The 22,330-nt window shown below is 44.1% G+C and overlaps 1 protein-coding gene across 1 annotated transcript in view; it reads right to left on the reverse strand.

Moving 5' to 3' along the window:
- Positions 1 to 2,189: 2,189 nt before the first annotated feature.
- The window catches only part of LOC120039061 (SH3 domain and tetratricopeptide repeat-containing protein 2-like), a 59,281-nt gene continuing 39,140 nt past the window's right edge, over positions 2,190 to 22,330 (reverse strand). Inside the window, exons 9-22 of the mRNA XM_038984587.1 lie at positions 22,230 to 22,280; positions 19,477 to 19,787; positions 19,101 to 19,295; positions 18,601 to 18,902; positions 18,147 to 18,378; positions 17,663 to 17,989; positions 16,645 to 16,865; positions 15,021 to 15,187; positions 14,025 to 14,202; positions 6,167 to 6,317; positions 5,435 to 5,557; positions 4,994 to 5,144; positions 4,583 to 4,779; positions 2,190 to 3,694 (exon numbers count right to left, since the gene is read on the reverse strand). Of these exons, the coding sequence (XP_038840515.1) occupies positions 2,561 to 3,694; positions 4,583 to 4,779; positions 4,994 to 5,144; positions 5,435 to 5,557; positions 6,167 to 6,317; positions 14,025 to 14,202; positions 15,021 to 15,187; positions 16,645 to 16,865; positions 17,663 to 17,989; positions 18,147 to 18,378; positions 18,601 to 18,902; positions 19,101 to 19,295; positions 19,477 to 19,787; positions 22,230 to 22,280 (3,740 nt within the window). The 3' untranslated portion in view covers positions 2,190 to 2,560. The remainder of the gene's footprint in view (positions 3,695 to 4,582; positions 4,780 to 4,993; positions 5,145 to 5,434; positions 5,558 to 6,166; positions 6,318 to 14,024; positions 14,203 to 15,020; positions 15,188 to 16,644; positions 16,866 to 17,662; positions 17,990 to 18,146; positions 18,379 to 18,600; positions 18,903 to 19,100; positions 19,296 to 19,476; positions 19,788 to 22,229; positions 22,281 to 22,330) is intronic.

The raw sequence follows: 22,330 nt of genomic DNA on the forward strand, positions 1-22,330 counted from the left end.
TAAGAGTAGAAGTATTTTCTGTTCACGTAGTTGAACTTGTTTGGGGACCGTGCTTTTATGGTGATGTGGGTGCCATCTATCCGTTCATATTTGGAAACCCATTGATGTCTAATACAGTTTGTTATCCATTATTAACTAGTCTTAATACCGTATGTAATCCATTAATAACTAGTCTAATACAGTATGTCATCCCTTAATAACTAGTCTAATACAGTATTTCATCCATTAATAACTAGTCTAATACAGTATGTCATCCATTAATAACTAGTCTAATACAGTATGTCATCCATTAATAACTAGTCTAATACAGTATGTCATCCATTAATAACTAGTCTAATACCGTATGTAATCCATTAATAACTATTCTAATACAGTATGTCATCCGATAATAACTAGTCTAATACAGTATGTCATCCGATAATAACTAGTCTAATACAGTATGTCATCCATTAATAACTAGTCTAATACAGTATGTCATCCATTAATAACTAGTCTAATACAGTATGTCATCCATTAATAACTAGTCTAATACAGTATGTTATCCATTAATAACTATTCTAATACAGTATGTAATCCATTAATAACCAGTCTAATACAGTATGTCATCTGATAATAACTAGTCTAATACAGTATGTCCTCCATTAATAACTAGTCTAATACAGTATGTCATCCATTAATAACTAGTCTAATACAGTATGTCCTCCATTAATAACTAGTCTAATACAGTATGTCATCCATTAATAACTATTCTAATACAGTATGTCATCCATTAATAACCAGTCTAATACAGTATGTCATCCATTAATAACTAGTCTAATACAGTATGTCATCCATTAATAACTAGTCTAATACAGTATGTCGTCCATTAATAACTAGTCTAATACAGAATGGTCAAGTGGAAAATAAAGTGTTCCTGAACTGTCCACATCTAAAATTAGTAACTAAATCAAGCCAATTATGATTGTGCTAATCTAAAATGTTTTCATTAAATTATAGTTTAATTTGTCTACTGTACTGTACTACACTGTACTGAACTATACTCTACCCAAGTTTACTGTACTCAAGTTTCTTACGATTCACTGGGTCTATATTCTTACAACAAATATTTTTTATTAATTTCCAACCTTGCTAATTTCCATGTTCCTGATAGGTCAAGATTTCCTTGTGGGCGGGAGTAGAGAACCTAGACCCAGCAGTGTGGTACAGAATGTAACTCGTTTGACACGGTAGCAACTGGAGATCAACTGATCTGATGGTTTGTTCTTGTGGGGTTTTGTGTTGCAAGCAAGTTTGTTTTAACACACTGGTGCATGTAATCTCCCGTTAGTATTGTTTTAAGGAATGCCAGTGCTGTGCGTTAAGTCCGCCTGTTGGTTGCAATTGACCCATTGGTTTGTAGATTTAAAATGTCCAAATGATCGCTGCCTGCCTACTCTCCACCACCGTGGATTGTTTGTGGACATATCAGAGGAGCACTATTCAGCAGGTGTGCCCGATCAGTATTTGGAATGTTCCATACATTTTTGGGGGGATATTTTCCGAATATCTTTATTCATTGAATATTTCTGTGATAATATTGCCTGATATGTTGACGTGTATGATGTATTGGCCAGTGATATACAAACTATTTAGAAATATTGAATAGATTAAATTATCTGTTTGTTATTTTGAGTTTGTACTGTATGTTAGTGTTTGTTGCCGAATCCTCACAACTGAATAACACAAAACAAACACTAAGCTCAAGTCATACATAACTTTAATTCAGTTATAAAAACGACATATTTACAAAAGCTTGATAAACCTCTGTAATATACAGAGTATGTAAACTACAGAAAAGTTACACATTCATAATTACATACAGACATAATATTAATGTAAAAAAAAAAAAAAAACAGTGTCATTGCTACAGTAGACCATAATAAAGATGGCCGACATCTTTGTCTGTGTGATGTCTTTAGGACTGATACTATCTTCATGGAGAGTATCTGTGAGGGTGTGAACAGATCTATCATCATCCTGCTCAGTCTGTGGCTGAACAGCGTCTGTCTGCCTTTCTAACGTTACTGTTTGCACGATCAACATCAACAACATGTCCGTGTCTGCAGGGCTGTCTGTGTGGGTTACCTCTGTGTCTGTGTCTGTGTGACTGCTGTCTGCAGGGCTGTCTGTGTGGGTTACCTCTGTGTCTGTGTCTGTGTGACTGCTGTCTGTAGGCCTGTCTGTGTGGGTTACCTCTGTGTCTGTCTTTGAGAGGAGTCTATGCCTGTATCTGTGTCTGTGTGACTGCTGTCTGCAGGGCTGTCTTTGTGGGTTACCTCTGTGTCTGTCTTTGAGAGGAGTCTATGCCTGTATCTGTGTCTGTGTGACTGCTGTCTGCAGGGCTGTCTTTGTGGGTTACCTCTGTGTCTGTCTTTGAGAGGAGTCTATGTCTGTATCTGTGTCTGTGTGACTGCTGTCTGTAGGGCTGTCTTTGTGGGTTACCTCTGTGTCTGTCTTTGAGAGGAGTCTATGTCTGCATCTGTGTCTGTGTGACTGCTGTCTGTAGGGCTATCTTTGTGGGTTACCTCTGTGTCTGTCTTTGAGAGGAGTCTATGTCTGCATCTGTGTCTGTGTGACCGCTGTCTGTAGGGCTGTCTTTGTAGGGTGTGTCTATATCTGTGTCTGTGGCCGTTGAGTCGCTATGTTTGATGCATGTTTCTGTTGGTATAGTCTCAGTGTTGTTAGGGTCACACGGTATTCTGTCTATACTGTCAGTGTCCTCTGTTATTGTAGTGTCTACAAATGCACTGCTTGTTGTTGTATAGTCATTCTGTGTGTTTTCAACGTCTGCTTGATAAGGGCTTGTGTCTGTACTGTCAGTGTCTTGGTCTGTGTGAGTAGCCTCTGGGAGGAGCTTGTCTGGATTTGAGTTACTGGTGTCTCTGTCTCCTTTAAACACATCAGAATCGGCTTCATGGCTATCTGCATTGGTGTGACTACTATCCTTACAGTTAGCATCTTTGGAATTTGCTTCTGCATCGATAGAGTCACCACATCCAGTCTCAGTCTCTGTGTCTCTCTTTTCGGTAACTGGATGTTGTTTCTCTGTAGTGTCTGGGTATCCTATCTCTGTCTCTCCCCTCTCCATGTCTCCAAGTCCTGTGTGTTGTCCCTCTGTGTCTCCCCTCTCCATGTCTCCAAGTCCTGTGTGTTGTCCCTCTGTGTCTCTCCCCTCCATGTCTTGTTGTCCAGCAGGCTCCAACCTCAGGCTCTGTGCACTGTCCATGTCAATAGCCTCTTTGGGGATAGTATCTGTATGCTCACTGCATCCAGTCTCTGGCTCGGTCTCCTCCATGTCTGTGTTTCTCATCTCCAGGTCTGTATCACATGTTACTCCTCCTCTCTCTTCTGTCTCTTCTCCTCTCCCCTCCGTCTCTTCTCTTCCCTCTGTCTCTCCTCTGCCATCCATCTCTCCTCTCCACTCCTCTGTCTCTCCTTCCCTCCACTCCTCTGTCTCTCCTTCCAGCCCAGAGAGTTCCCTCCTCAAGCTCTGTGCCCTGTCCCTGTAAGCCTGGCAGAGCAGTGGGTCTGGCATGTGGTTGGCATGGATCTCTGCCAGCTTCATGTAGACCACATACAGCGCCTGCAGGTTGCCACGGTCCTCCAGGGCAGCAGCTAGTGCCAGCTGGAAGTAGCCCACCGAGTCATAGGCATCCTGGGGAGAAGGAGGGTGGGGGAGATGGAGGAGAGGAGGGAGGGGGGGTGGAGATATGGAGGGAGAGGAGGAGGACAGAGGTGTTGGGAATAATTGGCCTTTTAGGTAATGTATTCATTAATAGCATAAAAGGGTTTGTTACTATCTATCAGTGGTGTAAAGTACTTCAGTAAATATACTTTGAAGTCCTACTTAAGTAGTTTTCTGGAGTATCTGTACTTTACTTTTTATATTTTTGACAACTTTTACTTTTACTTCACTACATTCCTAAAGAAAATCTGTACTTTTTACCCCATACATTTTCCCTGACACCCAAAAGTACTCGTTATATTTTGAATGCTTAGCAGGACAGGAAAAAGGTATAATTCAAACACTTATCAAGAGAACATCCCTGCTTTGTCACGCCCTGATCTGTTTCACCTGTCCTTGTGATTGTCTCCACCCTCTCCAGGTGTCGCTTATTTTCCCCAGTGTATTTATCCCTGTGTTTCCTGTCTCTCTGTACCAGTGTATTTATCCCTACTGACTCTGATTTGGAGGACTCACTAAACATAAATGCTTAATTTGTAAATGATGTCTGAGTGTTGGAGTGTGCCCCTCCTGACTATCTGATAAATAAAAAAAGCAAGAACATCATTAGTATTTTACTCAAGTAGTATTTTACTGGGTGACTTTCACTTTTACTTGAGTCCTTTTCTGTTAAGGTATCTTTACTTTTACTCAAGACTGACAATTGGGTACTTTTTCCACCACTGCTATCTCTCTCTCCTGCTCTCTCTCTCTCACATGCTGTAGTGCTATTAAACTGGAAAGCCTATACAGATAATGAACTACCCGATAGTAAAGACAATCAGCAGTACTTCTGCCCTCCAGAGCCGGAGCCTTTACCTTTAGTTTGTGCAGCGTCAGGTCCCCCAGCCTGCAGTAGAGCTTGGTGAAGTATCTAGCCTCCAGGGGGTGCTGCAGTACAGCAGGGCTGAGAGACAGAGACTTGAGGTAGTAGTTCTCGGTCATCTCATACTGCTCCAGACTGTAGTACACTGTAGCCAGACGGTGGTATGCTGCACGCTCATTCACACACACACCTGGAGGACAATAACGTAGCAGGATGGTTATCTACATGAATGGAATGAACACATTCAAACCAAGATTGGTAGTCCTGGTTATAGGAAGCAGACCAGTAGCTGGAAGCCAAAGGGTTGCTGCTTCAAATCCCGGTCCAGGTGATAAAAGTGCCTCTCCCTCCATCCATCCATCCATCCCTCCCACCCCCCCCACCCCCCTCCCTCCCTACATTACCTGTTTTGGTACTGATCTGTACAGCCAGAATGGCGTACTGTAGAGCCTCTTCATGCTCTTCCTGGGTCATCAGTAGTTCAGTCAGTTTACTCAGCAGTCTGAACTCTGAGTGGACGTCATGGATGCTCCGAGCAAACGGGAGACTGCCGTCCTAAAACAAGAGCAGAGAACCACTGGTGTTATAATCTGTTGCTTTTAACAGGCTCAGGCCACGGTATAAAGACAAGCCTGTTGTAATGTGTTGCTTTTAACAGGCTCAGGCCACGGTATAAAGCCTGTTATAAATGTGTGTAAAATGGCACACTAGTCCAACTTTGAAATACATGTTACCAATAAGTCATAACAATCTGTAATCTCATGGAGGAGATGGACCCTCCAAAACCTAATTTCCTCCTCTGGTGATCAATACAGTTCAATTCAATAACATCCCCTCATCCACACCCTGTAGAAGGGCAGTGATGCCAGTCTGTTCCTGTGGCCTTTGAAGAAGATATCTCCTGCCTCCTCGTAGATACTCATGGCGAAGCGAGGGTCATTCATCCTCAGGGCTGTCTTCACCGCTGCCTGAAAGTCAATCAGAATCAATCCATAATCAATACATCACCATATTGATCCAATGCTCTGAGGGAACATCTCGTATGGTATTTACATTTTGGAAAATGCCAAAGTACCAGTACTATAACATGGGACATATAATTCATTAAACCTTGTTGTTTGGCATTTGGATCATGCAACGCTGGATGTTGTCAACAAGGTTTATAGAGAGACTGAGATTGTGACATCATATGATAATGATATTGTGACATCATATGATAAAACGTTCTATGAAGATGCTGTGATCCAGCGTGATTATAGGTCAGGTATGGGGAGAAGATGGTTATCACTGTGGTTGTTGACTGATAAGAGTCCATCATGTTCATGTTCACGCACACACACATAGAGACACTCATTTACTTCACTCTTTCTCTCCTCTTCTATCTTTCACTCTCCTCTTTGCCGTCTCTACTTCTTATCCTCCGTCCCTCCCCCTCTCTCATGGTGGTACATGTCAACCAGTTAATCTTTGTGGATGAGGTAATAGATCTCTCTCTGTCCCTTTCTCTCTTCCCCCTTTCTCTCTTCCCCCTTTTTCTCTTCCCCCTTTCTCTCTTCCCCCTTTCTCTCTGGACTCACCTGTAGGTACATGTCAGCCAGTTCGTCTTCATGGATGAGGTAGTAGATGCGTCCCACCTGAAGCCACGTCTCTGACTCTTCCTCTCTCTTCCCCAGGTCGATGGAGATACGCAGACTCTGCTTACTGTAGTCCAGAGACTTCCTTGATGATCTGTTTGAATTGAATAACTTTATTAATCCTCAGACACTGCTTAATGTAGTCCAGTGAATTCCTAGAAGACCTGAGAATAGCAAAACAGTAAATCACTCCAAATAAGTTATTTTGCAGTGTTGTTAGATAGAGAGAGGGAGATAGAGACACAGAGTGAAAGACAGAGAGAGAGATCAAAATTGAGACAGAGATGTAAACCTACTTCACAGTATTGAGGGACAGACAGATATATAAACCTACTTCTCAGTATTGAGGGAGAGGTAGAGACAGACAGATATATAAACCTACTTCTCAGTATTGAGGGAGAGGTAGAGACAGACAGATATATAAACATACTTCTCAGTATTGAGGGAGAGGTAGAGACAGACAGAGATATAAACCTACTTCTCAGTATTGAGTGAGAGGTAGAGACAGACAGATATATAAACCTACTTCTCAGTATTGAGGGAGAGGTAGAGATAGACAGAGATATAAACATACTTCTCAGTATTGAGGGAGAGGTAGAGACAGACAGAGATATAACCTACTTCTCAGTATTGAGGGAGAGGTAGAGACAGACAGATATATAAACCTACTTCTCAGTATTGAGGGAGAGGTAGAGACAGACAGAGATATAAACCTACTTCTCAGTATTGAGGGAGAGGTAGAGACAGACAGATATATAAACCTACTTCTCAGTATTGAGGGAGAGGTAGAGATAGACAGAGATATAAACATACTTCTCAGTATTGAGGGAGAGGTAGAGACAGACAGAGATATAACCTACTTCTCAGTATTGAGGGAGAGGTAGAGACAGACAGATATATAAACCTACTTCTCAGTATTGAGGGAGAGGTAGAGACAGACAGATATATAAACCTACTTCTCAGTATTGAGGGAGAGGTAGAGACAGACAGATATATAAACATACTTCTCAGTATTGAGGGAGAGGTAGAGACAGACAGAGATATAAACCTACTTCTCAGTATTGAGGGAGAGGTAGAGACAGACAGATATATAAACCTACTTCTCAGTATTGAGGGAGAGGTAGAGATAGACAGAGATATAAACATACTTCTCAGTATTGAGGGAGAGGTAGAGACAGACAGAGATATAAACCTACTTCTCAGTATTGAGGGAGAGGTAGAGACAGACAGAGATATAAACATACTTCTCAGTATTGAGGGAGAGGTAGAGACAGACAGATATATAAACATACTTCTCAGTATTGAGGGAGAGGTAGAGACAGACAGAGATATAAACCTACTTCTTAGTATTGAGGGAGAGGTAGAGACAGACAGAGATATAAACATACTTCTCAGTATTGAGGGACAGACAGATATATAAACATACTTCTCAGTATTGAGGGAGAGGTAGAGACAGACAGATATATAAACATACTTCTCAGTATTGAGGGAGAGGTAGAGACAGACAGAGATATAAACCTACTTCTTAGTATTGAGGGAGAGGTAGAGACAGACAGATATATAAACCTACTTCTCAGTATTGAGGGAGAGGTAGAGACAGACAGAGATATAAACATACTTCTCAGTATTGAGGGAGAGGTAGAGATAGACAGAGATATAAACCTACTTCTCAGTATTGAGGGAGAGGTAGAGATAGACAGAGATATAAACATACTTCTCAGTATTGAGGGAGAGGTAGAGACAGACAGATATATAAACCTACTTCTCAGTATTGAGGGAGAGGTAGAGACAGACAGATATATAAACCTACTTCTCAGTATTGAGGGAGAGGTAGAGATAGACAGAGATATAAACATACTTCTCAGTATTGAGGGAGAGGTAGAGATAGACAGAGATATAAACATACTTCTCAGTATTGAGGGAGAGGTAGAGCCAGACAGATATATAAACCTACTTCTCAGTATTGAGGGAGAGGTAGAGACAGACAGATATATAAACCTACTTCTCAGTATTGAGGGAGAGGTAGAGATAGACAGAGATATAAACATACTTCTCAGTATTGAGGGAGAGGTAGAGACAGACAGATATATAAACCTACTTCTCAGTATTGAGGGACAGACAGATATATAAACCTACTTCTCAGTATTGAGGGAGACGTAGAGACAGACAGAGATATAAACCTACTTCTCAGTATTGAGGGAGAGGTAGAGACAGACAGAGATATAAACATACTTCTCAGTATTGAGGGAGAGGTAGAGACAGACAGAGATATAAACCTACTTCTTAGTATTGAGGGAGAGGTAGAGACAGACAGAGATATAAACATACTTCTCAGTATTGAGGGACAGACAGATATATAAACATACTTCTCAGTATTGAGGGAGAGGTAGAGACAGACAGATATATAAACATACTTCTCAGTATTGAGGGAGAGGTAGAGACAGACAGAGATATAAACATACTTCTCAGTATTGAGGGAGAGGTAGAGACAGACAGATATATAAACCTACTTCTCAGTATTGAGGGACAGACAGATATATAAACCTACTTCTCAGTATTGAGGGAGAGGTAGAGACAGACAGAGATATAAACCTACTTCTCAGTATTGAGGGAGAGGTAGAGACAGACAGATATATAAACCTACTTCTCAGTATTGAGGGAGAGGTAGAGATAGACAGAGATATAAACATACTTCTCAGTATTGAGGGAGAGGTAGAGACAGACAGAGATATAACCTACTTCTCAGTATTGAGGGAGAGGTAGAGACAGACAGATATATAAACCTACTTCTCAGTATTGAGGGAGAGGTAGAGACAGACAGATATATAAACCTACTTCTCAGTATTGAGGTAGAGGTAGAGACAGACAGATATATAAACATACTTCTCAGTATTGAGGGAGAGGTAGAGACAGACAGAGATATAAACCTACTTCTCAGTATTGAGGGAGAGGTAGAGACAGACAGAGATATAAACCTACTTCTCAGTATTGAGGGAGAGGTAGAGACAGACAGATATATAAACCTACTTCTCAGTATTGAGGGAGAGGTAGAGACAGACAGATATATAAACCTACTTCTCAGTATTGAGGGAGAGGTAGAGACAGACAGATATATAAACATACTTCTCAGTATTGAGGGAGAGGTAGAGACAGACAGAGATATAAACCTACTTCTCAGTATTGAGGGAGAGGTAGAGACAGACAGATATATAAACCTACTTCTCAGTATTGAGGGAGAGGTAGAGATAGACAGAGATATAAACATACTTCTCAGTATTGAGGGAGAGGTAGAGACAGACAGAGATATAAACCTACTTCTCAGTATTGAGGGAGAGGTAGAGATAGACAGAGATATAAACATACTTCTCAGTATTGAGGGAGAGGTAGAGACAGACAGATATATAAACATACTTCTCAGTATTGAGGGAGAGGTAGAGACAGACAGAGATATAAACCTACTTCTTAGTATTGAGGGAGAGGTAGAGACAGACAGAGATATAAACATACTTCTCAGTATTGAGGGACAGACAGATATATAAACATACTTCTCAGTATTGAGGGAGAGGTAGAGACAGACAGATATATAAACATACTTCTCAGTATTGAGGGAGAGGTAGAGACAGACAGAGATATAAACCTACTTCTTAGTATTGAGGGAGAGGTAGAGACAGACAGATATATAAACCTACTTCTCAGTATTGAGGGAGAGGTAGAGACAGACAGAGATATAAACATACTTCTCAGTATTGAGGGAGAGGTAGAGATAGACAGAGATATAAACCTACTTCTCAGTATTGAGGGAGAGGTAGAGATAGACAGAGATATAAACATACTTCTCAGTATTGAGGGAGAGGTAGAGACAGACAGATATATAAACCTACTTCTCAGTATTGAGGGAGAGGTAGAGACAGACAGATATATAAACCTACTTCTCAGTATTGAGGGAGAGGTAGAGATAGACAGAGATATAAACATACTTCTCAGTATTGAGGGAGAGGTAGAGATAGACAGAGATATAAACATACTTCTCAGTATTGAGGGAGAGGTAGAGACAGACAGATATATAAACCTACTTCTCAGTATTGAGGGAGAGGTAGAGACAGACAGATATATAAACCTACTTCTCAGTATTGAGGGAGAGGTAGAGATAGACAGAGATATAAACATACTTCTCAGTATTGAGGGACAGGTAGAGACAGACAGAGATATAAACATACTTCTCAGTATTGAGGGAGAGGTAGAGACAGACAGAGATATAAACCTACTTCTCAGTATTGAGGGAGAGGTAGAGACAGACAGATATATAAACCTACTTCTCAGTATTGAGGGAGAGGTAGAGATAGACAGAGATATAAACATACTTCTCAGTATTGAGGGAGAGGTAGAGATAGACAGAGATATAAACATACTTCTCAGTATTGAGGGAGAGGTAGAGACAGACAGATATATAAACCTACTTCTCAGTATTGAGGGAGAGGTAGAGACAGACAGATATATAAACCTACTTCTCAGTATTGAGGGAGAGGTAGAGACAGACAGAGATATAAACATACTTCTCAGTATTGAGGGAGAGGTAGAGACAGACAGAGATATATAACCTACTTCTCAGTATTGAGGGAGAGGTAGAGACAGACAGATATATAAACCTACTTCTCAGTATTGAGGGAGAGGTAGAGACAGACAGATATATAAACCTACTTCTCAGTATTGAGGGAGAGGTAGAGACAGACAGATATATAAACATACTTCTCAGTATTGAGGGAGAGGTAGAGACAGACAGAGATATAAACCTACTTCTCAGTATTGAGGGAGAGGTAGAGACAGACAGATATATAAACCTACTTCTCAGTATTGAGGGAGAGGTAGAGATAGACAGAGATATAAACATACTTCTCAGTATTGAGGGAGAGGTAGAGACAGACAGAGATATAAACCTACTTCTCAGTATTGAGGGAGAGGTAGAGACAGACAGATATATAAACCTACTTCTCAGTATTGAGGGACAGACAGATATATAAACATACTTCTCAGTATTGAGGGAGAGGTAGAGACAGACAGATATATAAACATACTTCTCAGTATTGAGGGAGAGGTAGAGACAGACAGAGATATAAACCTACTTCTCAGTATTGAGGGAGAGGTAGAGACAGACAGATATATAAACCTACTTCTCAGTATTGAGGGAGAGGTAGAGACAGACAGAGATATAAACATACTTCTCAGTATTGAGGGAGAGGTAGAGATAGACAGAGATATAAACCTACTTCTCAGTATTGAGGGAGAGGTAGAGATAGACAGAGATATAAACATACTTCTCAGTATTGAGGGAGAGGTAGAGACAGACAGATATATAAACCTACTTCTCAGTATTGAGGGAGAGGTAGAGACAGACAGATATATAAACCTACTTCTCAGTATTGAGGGAGAGGTAGAGATAGACAGAGATATAAACATACTTCTCAGTATTGAGGGAGAGGTAGAGATAGACAGAGATATAAACATACTTCTCAGTATTGAGGGAGAGGTAGAGACAGACAGATATATAAACCTACTTCTCAGTATTGAGGGAGAGGTAGAGACAGACAGATATATAAACCTACTTCTCAGTATTGAGGGAGAGGTAGAGATAGACAGAGATATAAACATACTTCTCAGTATTGAGGGAGAGGTAGAGACAGACAGATATATAAACCTACTTCTCAGTATTGAGGGACAGACAGATATATAAACCTACTTCTCAGTATTGAGGGAGAGGTAGAGACAGACAGAGATATAAACCTACTTCTCAGTATTGAGGGAGAGGTAGAGACAGACAGATATATAAACCTACTTCTCAGTATTGAGGGAGAGGTAGAGATAGACAGAGATATAAACATACTTCTCAGTATTGAGGGAGAGGTAGAGACAGACAGAGATATAACCTACTTCTCAGTATTGAGGGAGAGGTAGAGACAGACAGATATATAAACCTACTTCTCAGTATTGAGGGAGAGGTAGAGACAGACAGATATATAAACCTACTTCTCAGTATTGAGGGAGAGGTAGAGACAGACAGATATATAAACATACTTCTCAGTATTGAGGGAGAGGTAGAGACAGACAGAGATATAAACCTACTTCTCAGTATTGAGGGAGAGGTAGAGACAGACAGATATATAAACCTACTTCTCAGTATTGAGGGAGAGGTAGAGACAGACAGAGATATAAACATACTTCTCAGTATTGAGGGAGAGGTAGAGACAGACAGAGATATAAACATACTTCTTAGTATTGAGGGAGAGGTAGAGACAGACAGAGATATAAACATACTTCTCAGTATTGAGGGACAGACAGATATATAAACATACTTCTCAGTATTGAGGGAGAGGTAGAGACAGACAGAGATATAAACCTACTTCTCAGTATTGAGGGAGAGGTAGAGACAGACAGAGATATAAACCTACTTCTCAGTATTGAGGGAGAGGTAGAGACAGACAGATATATAAACCTACTTCTCAGTATTGAGGGAGAGGTAGAGACAGACAGAGATATAAACATACTTCTCAGTATTGAGGGAGAGGTAGAGATAGACAGAGATATAAACCTACTTCTCAGTATTGAGGGAGAGGTAGAGATAGACAGAGATATAAACATACTTCTCAGTATTGAGGGAGAGGTAGAGACAGACAGAGATATAAACATACTTCTCAGTATTGAGGGAGAGGTAGAGATAGACAGAGATATAAACCTACTTCTCAGTATTGAGGGAGAGGTAGAGACAGACAGATATATAAACATACTTCTCAGTATTGAGGGAGAGGTAGAGACAGACAGAGATATAAACCTACTTCTCAGTATTGAGGGAGAGGTAGAGACAGACAGATATATAAACCTACTTCTCAGTATTGAGGGAGAGGTAGAGACAGACAGAGATATAAACATACTTCTCAGTATTGAGGGAGAGGTAGAGATAGACAGAGATAGACAGAGATATAAACCTACTTCTCAGTATTGAGGGAGAGGTAGAGATAGACAGAGATATAAACATACTTCTCAGTATTGAGGGAGAGGTAGAGACAGACATATATATAAACCTACTTCTCAGTATTGAGGGAGAGGTAGAGATAGACAGAGATATAAACCTACTTCTCAGTATTGAGGGAGAGGTAGAGATAGACAGAGATATAAACCTACTTCTCAGTATTGAGGGAGAGGTAGAGACAGACAGAGATATAAACCTACTTCTCAGTATTGAGGGAGAGGTAGAGACAGACAGAGATATAAACCTACTTCTCAGTATTGAGGGAGAGGTAGAGATAGACAGAGATATAAACATACTTCTCAGTATTGAGGGAGAGGTAGAGACAGACAGAGATATAAACCTACTTCTCAGTATTGAGGGAGAGGTAGAGATAGACAGAGATATAAACCTACTTCTCAGTATTGAGGGAGAGGTAGAGATAGACAGAGATATAAACCTACTTCTCAGTATTGAGGGAGAGGTAGAGACAGACAGATATATCAACCTACTTCTCAGTATTGAGGGAGAGGTAGAGACAGACAGATATATAAACCTACTTCTCAGTATTGAGGGAGAGGTAGAGACAGACAGATATATATATAAACCTACTTCTCAGTATTGAGGGAGAGGTAGAGACAGACAGATATATAAACCTACTTCTCAGTATTGAGGGAGAGGTAGAGACAGACAGATATATAAACCTACTTCTCAGTATTGAGGGAGAGGTAGAGATAGACAGATATATAAACCTACTTCTCAGTATTGAGGGAGAGGTAGAGACAGACAGATATATAAACCTACTTCTCAGTATTGAGGGAGAGGTAGAGGCTGCTGAGGATCTCTAGATATTCTCCCTCTAGTCTCTTGTCCTTCAGGTCCCTGGACACAGACACACAGTGCTCATAGTAGAGGATACTCTGTCCATACAGCAGCACGTCAGCATAGTGACGACTCAGGACTTTAGCCACCACCATCTGACCTAGAGAGAGAGAGAGAGGACAGAGGACTGATCGTGGCTACTTTTGATTTACATGCAATAATGGTCATTGGTTGTTGTCTTTCTAGTTTAGTTGAACTAGCGTTAATGTTAAGTTTTGGATTAGGGTTCGTTTTGACAGTATTATTAAATGTGGAGGTTCCTGGTGTGGAGGTTCCTGGTGTGGAGGGTTAAGGTATTTCACTGTGGAGGTTCCTAGCGTGGAGGGTTAGGGTTAAGGTAACTCACTGTGGAGGTTCCTGGCGTGGAGGGTTAGGGTTAAGGTAACTCACTGTGGAGGTTCCTGGCGTGGAGGGTTAGGGTTAAGGTAACTCACTGTGGAGGTTCCTAGCGTGGAGGGTTAGGGTTAAGGTAACTCACTGTGGAGGTTCCTAGCGTGGAGGGTTAGGGTTAAGGTAACTCACTGTGGAGGTTCCTGGCGTGGAGGGTTAGGGTTAAGGTAACTCACTGTGGAGGTTCCTGGCGTGGAGGGTTAGGGTTAAGGTAACTCACTGTGGAGGTTCCTGGTGTGGAGGGTTAGGGTTAAGGTAACTCACTGTGGAGGTTCCTGGTGTGGAGGGTTAGGGTTAAGGTAACTCACTGTGGAGGTTCCTGGTGTGGAGGGTTAGGGTTAAGGTAACTCACTGTGGAGGTTCCTGGCGTGGAGGGTTAGGGTTAAGGTAACTCACTGTGGAGGTTCCTGGCCTGGAGGGTTAGGGTTAAGGTAACTCACTGTGGAGGTTCCTGGCGTGGAGGGTTAGGGTTAAGGTAACTCACTGTGGAGGTTCCTGGTGTGAAGGATTAGGGTTAAGGTAACTCACTGTGGAGGTTCCTGGCCTGGAGGGATATGAGGAGGCCCATCTCATAACACAGCCTGAGGTCCTGGCTCCTCCCCCTGTCCTTGTAGCTCCGCCCCAGCCATAGGAAGGTCTGGACGTGCTCCTCGTCAACGGGACTCTCCCAGATCTCCAGGAACAACCACAGAGACCTGAGGGACATACAGTAGGAAACAGTTCCACTCACTCAACGGTCTACAACCATGTAGAGATACAGACCAGTCCCACTTAGCAGGTTACAACCATGTAGAGATACAGACCAGTCCCACTTAGCAGGTCACAACCATGTAGAGATACAGACCAGTCCCACTTAGCAGGTTACAACCATGTAGAGATACAGACCAGTCCCACTCAGCCATGTAGAGATACAGACCAGTCCCACTTAGCAGGTTACAACCATGTAGAGATACAGACCAGTCCCACTCACTTAGCAGGTTACAACCATGTAGAGATACAGACCAGTCCCACTCACTTAGCAGGTTACAACCATGTAGAGATACAGACCAGTCCCACTTAGCAGGTTACAACCATGTAGATATACAGACCAGTCCCACTTAGCAGGTTACAACCATGTAGAGATACAGACCAGTCCCACTTAGCAGGTCACAACCATGTAGATATACAGACCAGTCCCACTTAGCAGGTCACAACCATGTAGATATACAGACCAGTCCCACTTAGCAGGTTACAACCATGTAGAGATACAGACCAGTCCCACTTAGCAGGTTACAACCATGTAGAGATACAGACCAGTCCCACTTAGCAGGTTACAACCATGTAGAGATACAGACCAGTCCCACTTAGCAGGTTACAACCATGTAGAGATACAGACCAGTCCCACTCAGCAGGTTACAACCATGTAGAGATACAGACCAGTCCCACTTAGCAGGTCACAACCATGTAGAGATACAGACCAGTCCCACTTAGCAGGTTACAACCATGTAGAGATACAGACCAGTCCCACTTAGCAGGTTACAACCATGTAGAGATACAGACCAGTCCCACTTAGCAGGTCACAACCATGTAGAGATACAGACCAGTCCCACTTAGCAGGTTACAACCATGTAGAGATACAGACCAGTCCCACTTAGCAGGTCACAACCATGTAGAGATACAGACCAGTCCCACTTAGCAGGTTACAACCATGTAGAGATACAGACCAGTCCCACTTAGCAGGTTACAACCATGTAGAGATACAGACCAGTCCCACTTAGCAGGTTACAACCATGTAGATATACAGACCAGTCCCACTTAGCAGGTTACAACCATGTAGAGATACAGACCAGTCCCACTTAGCAGGTTACAACCACAGACCAGTGTCTGTAGAGATACAGACACTAACATTCTAAGACGACCTGTAAAGGATGAATAATATTACAAACGTAACACTCACGGATGTAAGCATCCACCTACTGTTCACACACACACACACACACACACACACACACACACACACACACACACACACACACACACACACACACACACACACACACACACACACACACACACACACACACACACACACACACACACACACACACACACACACACACACATTACTGACCCACTGCCCAATCCGCCCCACACACCCTCCCTTCTTGCTGACCTGAATAGGAATCGTTCTGCCAGTGTGGGTGCCCCCACGCCCAGTGCCAGGCAGCCCAGGTTGGCGAGGGCCAGGGCCTGGTTCCTCTGGTTGCCACTCTCCCTGGAGATGGTGAGGGCGTGGTGGAGGTGGCTGCCGGCCTCGGGGATGCGACCCTGCCGCCGCAGACACAGAGCCAGCAGGTTGTGGACCACTCCCCTCTGGGTCGGGCTATCTGTTCCCTGAAAGAAAAGAGAGGAGATAGAGGTATGATCGATTCATTGATTACAAGATCTTTACAAGTCCTGTTAATTAAAAACTACTGTAACACGAGCAGGTGGCAAGGCAGAGCTGCTACTGTGTTCCTTGCATCTGACCAGTTCTTTCAGAGCTAAACACGTGTGCAGCGGATAGGGACTAGGGGTCAGTGTTGACTATGGTAATGATACTCACAATAGTTTAGAGATATCTGTAATGTAGTTAGTTACCTGTAGAGACTGTAGTTACCTGTAGAGACTGCAGTTACCTGTAGAGACTGCAGTTACCTGTAGAGACTGCAGTTACCTGTAGAGACTGCAGTTACCTGTAGAGACTGTTGTTACCTGCAGAGACTGCAGTTACCTGTAGAGACTGCAGTTACCTGTAGAGACTGCAGTTACCTGTAGAGACTGTAGTTACCTGTAGAGACTGTAGTTACCTGTATAGACTGCAGTTACCTGTAGAGACTGTAGTTACCTGTAGAGACTGCAGTTACCTGTAGAGACTGTAGTTACCTGTAGAGACTGTAGTTACCTGTAGATACAGTAGTTACCTGTAGAGACTGCAGTTACCTGTAGAGACTGTAGTTACCTGTAGAGACTGTAGTTACCTGTAGATACAGTAGTTACCTGTAGAGACTACAGTTACCTGTAGAGACTGCAGTTACCTGTAGAGACTGTAGTTACCTGTAGAGACTGTAGTTACCTGTAGATACAGTAGTTACCTGTAGAGACTGTAGTTACCTGTAGAGACTGTAGTTACCTGTAGATACAGTAGTTACCTGTAGAGACTGCAGTAGTGGCTGCAGGGTGTTCTGTGCCCTCTCAGGCTGTCCCGTCAGGACTAACAACCATCCCAGCAGTACTGAAGCCTCGAACCCCTCCTCCTCGTTGATACCTGCCCCGGTCTGTACAGCCTGCTGGGCACAGGGCAGGGCCTTCACCAAGGCGCCGTGTTGCTGGTACACACAGGCCAAACCCAGACACAGGTCTCTCTGGGTCTTAAGGTCCTCACCCCGCTCCGCAATGGCCAGAGCCTGCTGAAGATACACCACGATCTGGGCGGGGAGAAGAGACGTCCCCTCTTTCCATCGCGGATTCAGACGCACCTATGGAAAATGTACATGTAAAACATTTAAAGAATGATATGTTATTTAGAATTTTTTAGTTTGTGTGTCTGATATTTCCAGTGTGTCTGTTGTATACATTGTATCAATATGTCATTTGTTTTTGGAATATTAGAATAACAAACAAACCATAACCTACCGAGTTCCTGCTGAACAGTTCTATCCTGTGGAATGCGTCCTGTAGTGAGTGGTCCTGTCCAGAGTCCAGGCTGAGTGATGCCAGGGCCAGGTAGGGCATGTATTTACGGTGGTAGAGACGGGACAGAAGCCAGTTGAGGTCCAGGGGGGCGATGGGGCGTCCCTCCTCAGCAGACAGGGTAACGGTGAGGAACTGGAGACGCTCCACGAAGGGCAGGGCGTCATCTATCTTTCTGTATTAATAATCGTAAAAATAATAACGATATATTTGATTTATAATAAACTTTTCACAGATATATCGAAACAAAGGACATAGACTGTGTCCAATATGGCACCCTATTCACTGTATAGTGCACTATTTTTGACCAGAGAACTATGGGACCTGGTCAAAAGAATTGCACTATATAGGCTATAGGATTCCATTTGGGAGCTTTGACAACACAGACAACACCAACCTAAGGAGGAGGAAGAGGCTGGCAGTGAGGTAGCAGGCCCGTGCCTCCAGGTGTTTGTCCCCTTCCACCACAGACCTCCGCAGCACCAGCTTCAGCAGCTCAAACTCATCCAGGGAGGTGAAGGTGTGGCTGGGGAGGCAGAGGAGCAGAGCACTGGCCTTCTCCAGGGTCGGGGGCAGCTTGTCGGCCATCTTCTGTTTGAGGTAGATGGCTGTGAGGTTGGTGTACAGGGCGATGAGGAGAGGGAGGTCAGAGAAACCGTCAACAGAGACGCCAAGGGCTTCCTCGTAATACACACGGGCCTGGGAGAGAGGGGTGGGAGATAAAAATGTAAGTTAATTTAAGAGCACACTCATAATATATGGGCTCTTAAATTAACTGTGCTTTTATGTGCTCTTAAATTAACATATTATGCATGTGTGTTTGTGTGTGTATAAATGTGTGTGCATGTGCTGTGTCCATATGTGTACAGACTCCAGTGTTCCTCCCTTCTGCCCTACCTGGGAGTACTTGAGCTTCTTGGCGCAGAGCCTCCCCAGTAGGAAGCATGCCCGTCGGTGTGCCCAGGACATGCCCGTTCTCTTGGCCCCCTCCCTGACAATCTCCAGATGGCCCAGTAACTCATCCTCACTCTGTCCTGAGAACGTCAGCCACAGGAAGGAGTGGTTTAGGTCATAGAGGGGCAGGAAGTCCTCCTGGAGGAGAGGAGAGGAGGAGAGGAGAGGAGGAGAGGAGAGGAGAGGAGGATGGAAAATGAATATAATAGACTACTTTATTGCCAATCAACAGTGAATGAACAAACAAACACAACTATACAAACCAGACGCAAACCCGTAATCTCTTAAATTTCAAAACAGTGGTCCTTTGACCTCTCACCTGGAAGTGATGCATGTTGAGCCGAGTCAGGGTTGGGTCACAGACCTCTGACTCCACCCCCTCCCAGCTCCCCTCCTCCAGGAAAAGGGCCGGGTCTTCCTGGAACTCATTCATCTCTCTGAAGGTGTCATCCAGACTGAAGGACAGCAACTCCCCGTCACCGCCACGCCCCAAAGCATTCTGGGAGGCGTAGAAGGAGGGGCGGGGCGAGGAGTGAGAGAGGGAGGGGCGGGGGGATGAGTGGTAGGGGGGTGTAGCGTCACTCTTCTCTGAGATGATGGACTGCCGGGCGCTGGTGGGGGGCTTATGCTCTGAGAGAGAAAGATATGAACACTGAATGTAAAGGTTTAGGTACACTCTATATGAAACTCCATGTACTGTACATTAGACATGTAGCTATGAAACTTCCTTGACTGTCCTAGCAGTCAAGGAAGTTTGTACTTGCAGTTCATCTTGGTGCTGCAATAGGTGCCTATTCAACAAAATAATGAAATATTATCTCCCTTGTCATGGGTGCAACATTGGTTTTATATGTTTTTTTATTTTATCCAGTCGGATAAACACTCCAAACAGTCTACCCGACCGCTCGGAGGAGTCTACATGGTCTACCGCTCGGAGGAGTCTACATGGTCTACCGCTCGGAGGAGTCTACATGGTCTACCGCTCGGAGGAGTCTAAATGGTCTACCGCTCGGAGAAGTCTACATGGTCTACCGCTCGGAGGAGTCTACATGGTCTACCGCTGGGAGGAGTCTACATGGTCTACCGCTCGGAGGAGTCTACATGGTCTACCGCTCGGAGGAGTCTACATGGTCTACCGCTCGGAGGAGTCTACATGGTCTACCGCTCGGAGAAGTCTACATGGTCTACCGCTCGGAGGAGTCTACATGGTCTACCGCTGGGAGGAGTCTACATGGTCTACCGCTCGGAGGAGTCTACATGGTCTACCGCTCGGAGGAGTCTACATGGTCTACCGCTCGGAGGAGTCTACATGGTCTACCGCTCGGAGGAGTCTACATGGTCTACCGCTCGGAGGAGTCTACATGGTCTACCGCTCGGAGGAGTCTACATGGTCTACCGCTCGGAGGAGTCTACATGGTCTACCGCTCGGAGAAGTCTACATGGTCTACCGCTCGGAGGAGTCTACATGGTCTACCGCTGGGAGGAGTCTACATGGTCTACCGCTCGGAGGAGTCTACATGGTCTACCGCTCGGAGGAGTTTACATGGTCTACCGCTCGGAGGAGTCTACATGGTCTACCGCTGGGAGGAGTCTACATGGTCTACCGCTCGGAGGAGTCTACATGGTCTACCGCTCGGAGGAGTCTACATGGTCTACCGCTCGGAGGAGTCTACATGGTCTACCGCTCGGAGGAGTCTACATGGTCTACCGCTCGGAGGAGTATACATGGTCTACCGCTGGGAGGAGTTTACATGGTCTACCGCTCGGAGGAGTCTACATGGTCTACCGCTCGGAGAAGTCTACGTGGTCTACCGCTCGGAGGAGTCTACATGGTCTACCGCTCGGAGGAGTCTACATGGTCTACCGCTCGGAGGAGTCTACATGGTCTACCGCTCGGAGGAGTCTACATGGTCTACCGCTCGGAGGAGTCTACATGGTCTACCGCTCGGGAGAAATCTACATGGTCTACCGCTCGGAGGAGTCTACATGGTCTACCGCTCGGAGGAGTCTACGTGGTCTACCGCTCGGAGGAGTCTACATGGTCTACCGCTCGGAGGAGTCTACATGGTCTACCGCTCGGAGGAGTCTACATGGTCTACTGCTCAGAGGAGTCTACATGGTCTACCGCTCGGAGGAGTCTACATGGTCTACCGCTCGGGAGAAGCCTTTATGGTCGACCGCTCGGAGGAGTCTACATGGTCTACCGCTCGGGAGAAGTCTACATGGTCTACCGCTCGGAGGAGTCTACGTGGTCTACCGCTCGGAGGAGTCTACATGGTCTACCGCTCGGAGGAGTCTACATGGTCTACCGCTCGGAGGAGTCTACATGGTCTACCGCTCAGAGGATTCTACATGGTCTACCGCTCGGAGGAGTCTACATGGTCTACCGCTCGGAGGAGTCTACATGGTCTACCGCTCAGAGGATTCTACATGGTCTACCGCTCGGAGGAGTCTACATGGTCTACCGCTCGGAGGAGTCTACATGGTCTACCGCTCGGAGGAGTCTACATGGTCTACCGCTCGGAGGAGTCTACCGCTCGGAGGAGTCTACATTGTCTACCGCTCGGAGAAGTCTACATGGTCTACCGCTCGGAGAAGTCTACATGGTCTACCGCTCGGAGAAGTCTACATGGTCTACCGCTCGGAGAAGTCTACATGGTCCTAAAGTACACTGTTGCCTCATTTTGTATCACATTCCAATGATAAAAATGCAATTTCAGAATAGGCGTCCCCAGTGCAAGTTACGCCCCTTTCCCTTGTAAAATAAAATGTAAGCAAAAACTGAACCGTTGTTAGTTTCCTTCTCTCCTCCTAGACAGGGAAGAAAAGTAAAGAGTTTGACTATGTTTAGAGTTCCCCTCTTAGTGTTCTGGCCTACTTATTCTGTTGTTTCCAAAACATCTACAGCTGTCAGGCAGAAAATGTTCTTGGCTTTGACTGAGACAGAAGGATATATTGACCTCTAAAACAATCTTCTACCATTCAGCTGAGGTTGTATTAACAAGCTGATCAACAAGGTATTAACTTTGATAAATATCTTATTACCTTGTTAATAGATAAGGTATTACTGACCTTGTTTTGGTTGGTTTCTGATGTACGTAAAGTCAGACTGATCCAGTCTATCTGTGGGAAGAAATATATATTGATCTGGTGTTTCACATACAGTGGTTCTT

The sequence above is a fragment of the Salvelinus namaycush genome, unplaced genomic scaffold (assembly GCF_016432855.1).
Source record: "Salvelinus namaycush isolate Seneca unplaced genomic scaffold, SaNama_1.0 Scaffold25, whole genome shotgun sequence".
Taxonomy (NCBI): Eukaryota; Metazoa; Chordata; class Actinopteri; order Salmoniformes; family Salmonidae; genus Salvelinus; species Salvelinus namaycush.